Source organism: Orycteropus afer, unplaced genomic scaffold, assembly GCF_000298275.1.
Source record: "Orycteropus afer afer isolate SDZICR_OR568_19922 unplaced genomic scaffold, OryAfe1.0 scaffold00100, whole genome shotgun sequence".
In the NCBI taxonomy this organism is placed as follows: domain Eukaryota; kingdom Metazoa; phylum Chordata; class Mammalia; order Tubulidentata; family Orycteropodidae; genus Orycteropus; species Orycteropus afer.
The window spans coordinates 4,932,508-4,939,179 of record NW_006921687.1 but is presented as its reverse complement, the minus strand read 5'-3'; the positions used below and the strand labels follow the sequence as shown (position 1 = coordinate 4,939,179).

At 37.1% G+C, this 6,672-nt stretch overlaps 1 protein-coding gene across 1 annotated transcript in view; it reads left to right on the top strand.

The window, feature by feature from the left end:
• Positions 1-6,672, top strand: part of DNM1L (dynamin 1 like) — a 74,752-nt gene that overhangs the window by 43,794 nt on the left and 24,286 nt on the right. The window contains exons 7-8 of the mRNA XM_007943159.2: positions 2,931-3,093; positions 5,910-6,030. Coding sequence (XP_007941350.1) covers positions 2,931-3,093; positions 5,910-6,030 — 284 coding nt within the window. The remainder of the gene's footprint in view (positions 1-2,930; positions 3,094-5,909; positions 6,031-6,672) is intronic.

The following is a 6,672-nucleotide window of genomic DNA, read 5'->3' as shown; positions in this document are numbered from 1 at the left end:
GGACCTTCTAAAATTTAAATTTTTATGTGCTTTAAAAGACTTCTTGAAAAGAGTAAAGAGAGAACCTACAGATTGGGAAAAAGTATTCAGCAATCATATATCTGACAGGGGACTTATCTCTAAAATTTATAGAAAACTCCAGCACCTCAACAACATAAAGACAAACAATCCAATTAAAAAACGGGCAGAAGATATGAATAGACACTTCACCAAAAAGGATATTCAGGCGGCCAACAAACTAAAACCGAACTCAGTGCCATCGAGTCGATTCTGACTCATAGTGACTGTCATTGGGTTTCTAAGGTGGTAAGTCTACAGAAGTAGGCTGCCCAGTTTTCCTTCTGCAGAGTGACTGGTAGATTTGAACCGCTAACCTTTTGGTTACCACTCAAAAGCCTTAGGCACTATGCCACTAGAGCTCCTTATTCTCACTCATAGCGATCCTCTTTGGGTTTTCAAGGTGGTAAATCTTTACGGAAGTAGATTACTCACTCTTCCTTCTGAGGAGTGGCTGGTGGGTTTGAACCCCCAACCTTCTGTTGAGCAGTCAGTTGCCTAGGCAGTACATCAACAGGCTCCATTTTTTTTCATTAGCCATTCAACTCATTGCTGTCAAGTCGATCCCGACTCATAGCAACCCCTCCCTGGGTTCTGAGGCAGTATCTCTACGGAAGTAGATTGCCCAGTCTTTCTTCCGAGGAGTGGCTGGTGGGTTTGAACTGCTAGCCTTCTGGTTAGCAGTTACATGCCCTAAGCACTATGGTACCAGAGCTCCCTCATTAGCCATTAAAATAAAGGGAGCTCTGGTGGTGTAGTGCTTAAGGCATTTGACTGCTAACCAGCAGGCTGGCGGTTCAAACCCATGGGCCACTCCTCAGAAGAAGATTGGGCAATCTACTTTTGTAGAGATACCACCTCAGAAACCCAAGGAGGGATAGAGAGATGCAAATCAAGACCACAGTGAGGTACCATCTGGCCCCAGCACTGATAACAAAGTTCAACAAGACAGAAAATAACAAATGCTGGTGAGGATGTAGAGAGGTTGGGACTCTCATACACTGCTAGTTGGGACTGTCAAATGATAAAACCACTGTGTAAAGCAGTATGGTGATTTCTTAAAAAGTTGGAATTAGAAAGACCTTTTGATCCAGCAATTCCATTACGAGGTATATATCCTAAAGAAGTGAGAGCTAGGACAAGTACAGATATGTGCACACTGATATTCATCACAGCACTATTTACAATAGCAAAATGATGGAAACAACCTAGGTGCCCATTAACAGAAGTATGGATAAGCAAACTATGGTACATACACACAATGGAATACTATGCAATGCTAAATAATGTAGAATCTGCAAAACACTGCCTAACATGCATGAACTTGGAGGATATTATGTGGAGTGAAGTAAGTCAATCACAGAAGGACGAATATTGTATTAATTATTGTATAAAGTCAAGAAAAGGTTTATATATGGAAGGAAACTTCGTTGGTTATCAGGGGTGGGAGAGGAGGGGAGAAAACACTGCAAAAATAAAGGAAGGAAGGAAAGGAGGAAGGGAAAGAAGCAAGGAAGAAGGAAGGAAGTGTGGATGGCAAGACTTCATCTAAAGTACTCATGTTAACATAAGGACCAGTTCCTGAAGAAGGACATTACACTTGGTAAACTAGAGGGTCAGCAAAAAAAAAAAAAAAAGAGGAAGACCCTCAACAGGATAGATTGACACAGTAGCTGCAACAATAGGCTCAAATAAAGCAATGACTGTGCCTGTGGCATAGGACTGGCCAGGGTTTCATTCATGCTGTGCAGGGAGACACTATGAGTTGGAACCAACTTGATGGCACCTAATAACCACATGGTGAGGCTATATTGAAGTGAAAATTAGGTTGTGTTATTCCTTGAGTCAAAATCTTTCTAGTTGCATGTCATTTCACTTAGAATACAAAGCATTCGTACAGAGATCTATAAGTCTCTACTTGATTTGTCCCTGTCATTGTTCCCTCACTCCTTCTGCTCGAGCCTGTATTGTTTACTCTAACATTTTCTTCACGCTGCAAGGACATATCCCTTACCCACCTCTATTTTCTGCTCTTTCTTCTCAAAATCTTGGTCATTGTGAGGTCTTCCTTGACTACTCTATTTAAAAGCATAATATAATTTAAAATAATACTTAAAAATCACTCCCTAGCCTTTTCTGCCTTTTTCCCCCAGAGTCCTTACCATTATCTGGATAGTATATACATGTATGTATGTATATGGAGCCATGGTGGCACAGTGGGTAAGTGCTTGGCTGCTCACTCAGTGATCTAAACCCACCAGCTACTCCGCAGGAGAAAGATGTAGTTTCTGTGTTTATTGTCTGCTTCTCATCACTAAAATACAAGCTCTGTGACAACCTGTCACATAGGATAATGTCTGAAATATAGTTGTTGTTGTTATGTGCCATCGAGTTGGCGCCGACTCATAGCGACCCCTCCTTGGGTTGCTGAGGCAGTATCACTACGGAAGTAGATTGCCCAGCCTTCCTTCCAAGGAGCGGCTGGTGGGTTTGAACTGCCAGCCTTCTGGTTAGCAGTCAAGTGCCTTAGGCACTATGCTACCAGAACTCCTCTGAAATATAGTAGGCTGCCAATAAATGCTTGTGAATTGAATGAATGAACTTGTCTTTAGGCACTTAACATTGGCCAATTCTTAGCATAGGATTGTGCTACGTAGACTTGCACAAAGATAAACTTTTTATATTCATAGGGGTTATATTTTGAGACTTTCACACATTGTAAAATTTATAAGCACCAATATAGTATATAATTTCTTCTTTTTAACTATATATATAAATTAAGTGATGTCTGTATTCTGTGGATTAAAGGAAAATATTTTAAAAGAGCTCAATTGATTTTTATTATTAGTTCTTTGCTCATCTGTTTGGTTTAGGTGCCTGTAGGTGATCAACCTAAAGATATTGAGCTTCAAATCAGAGAGCTCATTCTTCGCTTTATCAGCAATCCAAATTCCATTATCCTTGCTGTCACTGCTGCTAATACAGATATGGCAACATCAGAGGCACTTAAAATTTCAAGAGAGGTGGATCCAGATGGTAAGAACAGATGCTAATATTTAATGAGATGCTTGATTTACAAAGGTAATCTACTCTCATGAAAAGAATTTTTATTTTTAAGAGAAGTATCTCTAAGTTATTAATACCTTTAAAAAATAATGCTTTCCTATTTTGCTTATAATTTCAAATAGAAATTCTGATGAGTAGATTGGATAAGTTGCTATACAGACCGGCAAAAATACTTCACGCAGTGTCCGTATTTGTAAAGGTTACCTTATGATTTTTAAATAACCATGTTGTTGTTGTTGTTATTATGTGCCGTCGAGTCAGCCCTGACTCATAGCGACCCCTCCTTGGGTTTCCGAGGCAGTATCACTACAGAAGTAGGATTGCCCAACCTTCCTTCCGAGGAGTGGCTGGTGGGTTTGAACCGCCAGCCTTCTGGTTAGCAGTCAAGTGCCTTAGCCACTATGCTACCAGAGCTCCCAAATAACCATGTAGCTTTTCAAAAAGGTTTTCTTGTTTTGTGTAAGTAAAACTGTTTAGGTTTTTGAATGGCTGGCTTCTAAGAATGAATAACTCTCATAGTAGATAATCACAGTAGATTATTTATGGTAAAGTCATTATACTATATATATTCTACAGAGGTAGAAAATGTTTAGACCTGCTCAAGTCAGAAAGCATTCTTAGAAATATAGGTAAAGTTATTTTATGAAGCATGTATAACCCTAAGGGTTCATACTGAGAGTCAGTATATTATACTTGACTTAATAATGTCACGTGTATCTTAGTATATATAAAAAGCAAGCTTGTAAGACAGTGGTTATTATTGCTGCTGACATAGTAGCTGCAACAATAGGCTCAAATATAGCAATGACTTTGCCTATGGCATAGGACTGGCCAGGGTTTCATTCATGCTGTGCAGGGAGTCACTATGAGTTGGAATCAACTCATGTATGTTTTGCCCCATAATAAAACAAATTATTTTACCTGAGTAATTGGAAGGGCTATGGTCTCTATCATGTTTCTCTTTTCCTGCTTTTTAGAATTTTGAATAAAACTTGATAGGAAATGTTAGTTCTAAGGCTTCTAAATAAGTACAGATGGAATTATAAAATAATAATATTTTGTTTTTAAGAAATGTGTTTACTATATAAGTAATTCATGTTCATTTCAGTTAGATTAATTAATAGATAAACTATATCAGAGGATTTCTCATGTCTTGATTTAAACTGTCAAGCACATTATATGCATTAATTATATTTTAAGCCAACCCTGAAGCTATAAATATGATCGTAGCCACTCCTCGGAAGGATGATGGGGCAATCTACTTCTGTAGTGATACTGCCTCAGAAACCCAAGGAGGAGTCACTATGAGTTGGGTCCGACTTGACGGCACATAACAACAATAACAACAGTTTTGGTTTAGTAATCTTAATTTTAAGAAATAGAAGGATATAATTCAATCCAGTATTATTTATAGTGTAAAAAAATTGCATTTAACCGAAAATGTCAATAATAGGAGTGATTAAGTATATTAGGATGTTTGCCAATAACAGCATAATATGAAATTATTAAAAAGGGTGATTTTTGTACATTTGGAACAATATAGAGAAATTCTTATAATTGAAAAATACCATGAGTAAAATTGTACATATGCCAACCAGCTGGAACTCTCAAGCATTGCTGATAGGAATGCAAAATGGTTCAGCCACTTTGGAAAACAATTTGGCAGTTTCTTATATAGTTAAATCAGCAGTCTCATTATTCTTAATTATTTACTCAAGTTAAATGAAAGCCTATGTTCATATAAAACCTGTGTGCAAACATTTACAGCAGCTTTATTCATACTATCCCTAAACTGGAAACAAATGGGAAATGAATAACTAAACTTAGTATGTCTATTCAATGGAACAAACACTACTCAGCCATAAAAAGGAGTAAACTAGTGATAAATGCAAGGACATGAAAGATTCAAATGAATTATACTGAGTAAAATAAGCCAGGCTCAAAAGGCTACATACTGATTCCATTTATATAATGTTTTGGCAAAGGCAAAAATAAGGTTGGAAAGGATATTTTATTGGATAGCACAAGAAAATTTTAGGGAGCAATGGAACTGTTCTGTGTGTTGAGGTGGTAGTGACAGAACTCTTTGCATTTGTTAAAACTCATAGAACTGCATATAAAAAAAAAAATAAATTTTTTTTAAAAAAGTCCTCAAATCATAACCAAACTCACTACCATCAAGTCAATTCTGACTCATAGTGACCCCCAGTGGGCTTACAAGGCTGTAAATCTTTACAAAAGTAGATTGCCCCATTTTCCTTCTGTGGAGCAGCTGCTAATCTTGGGGCTAGCAGCCAAATGCCTGCTAAATGTTTATTTAGATATTTTTAAATATTTTGATATTTATAAGAGTTATATTTTGAGACTTTCACACATTGCAAAATTCATAATTAACACTATAGTATATAATTTCTTTGTAACTATAAATTGAGTAATGTCTGTATTTCCTTTAAGAGTAATGTATTTCCTTTTGAGTAATGTCTGTATGTTCTTTAAGAGCTCCAGTAGTATAGTGGGTAAAGTATTTGGCTGCTAACTCCAAGGTTGGCAGTTCAAACCCATTACCTGTACTACATGAGGAAGATGAGGCAGTCTACTTCCACAAAGATAAAAAGTCCTAGGAGCTAATAAATCACATGTAAAAAAAATTTAAATTATTTGTAAACAAAGCATTACCAGTTATGACAGAAATAATGTTAATTGAGATTCTAGATAAGCATTTTTTCTTTATTTAATATTCAGTGGCTTTTTTTAATGTGTCATTTCCTTTTTTTTGTATTTATCAGGTCGCAGAACCTTAGCTGTAATCACAAAACTTGATCTCATGGATGCGGGTACTGATGCCATGGATGTATTGATGGGAAGGGTTATACCAGTCAAGCTTGGAATAATTGGAGTAGTTAACAGGTTAGCAATCAGTGTGATAAGAACTGCAGCATTCTCGCTTCAAAGCAATCTGAATTTCTAAAATCAGTCACTAAAATGGGACAGTGTACTTCTCTCCTCCCCCTACCCATTTTAATACAGTCTTGGTATTGCTAAAGAATTAACTGCTATATGGAGAAAAGAAAGAGCCCTGGAGGCACAACAGTTTAGTGCTTGCCTGCTAACTGAAAGGTTGGTGGTTCAAATCCATCAACTGCTTTGTAGGAGAAAGACTTGGCCTTCTGCTCCTGTGAAGATTGAAGATTATAGCCTAGAACATCCTGTGAGGCAGCTGTATGTACTCTGCCACATAGGTTGCTGTGAGCTGAAATCAACTCTATGGCATTTAACAATACAGGGAGAAGAGAGATTCACTAAAGTCTCTTATAAATGTTTTTAATGGGAAATGTGTCTAATGTAAGCAATGCCACAAAATGGAAGATTATTTAATAGTTAGGCTTTAAGAATTCTTGTCTCTTATGTTAAGCCATGACTTAGGCACTAGGTAAGGAACCTCCAAAAATACTTTAATTTGCACCCAATGAAGAAGTCTGTTGTGGTGGTAGGATTTTAATAGATTGTGTTTTTAGCCCCTAGCATTGTTGTTGTTGTTGTTATGTGCCG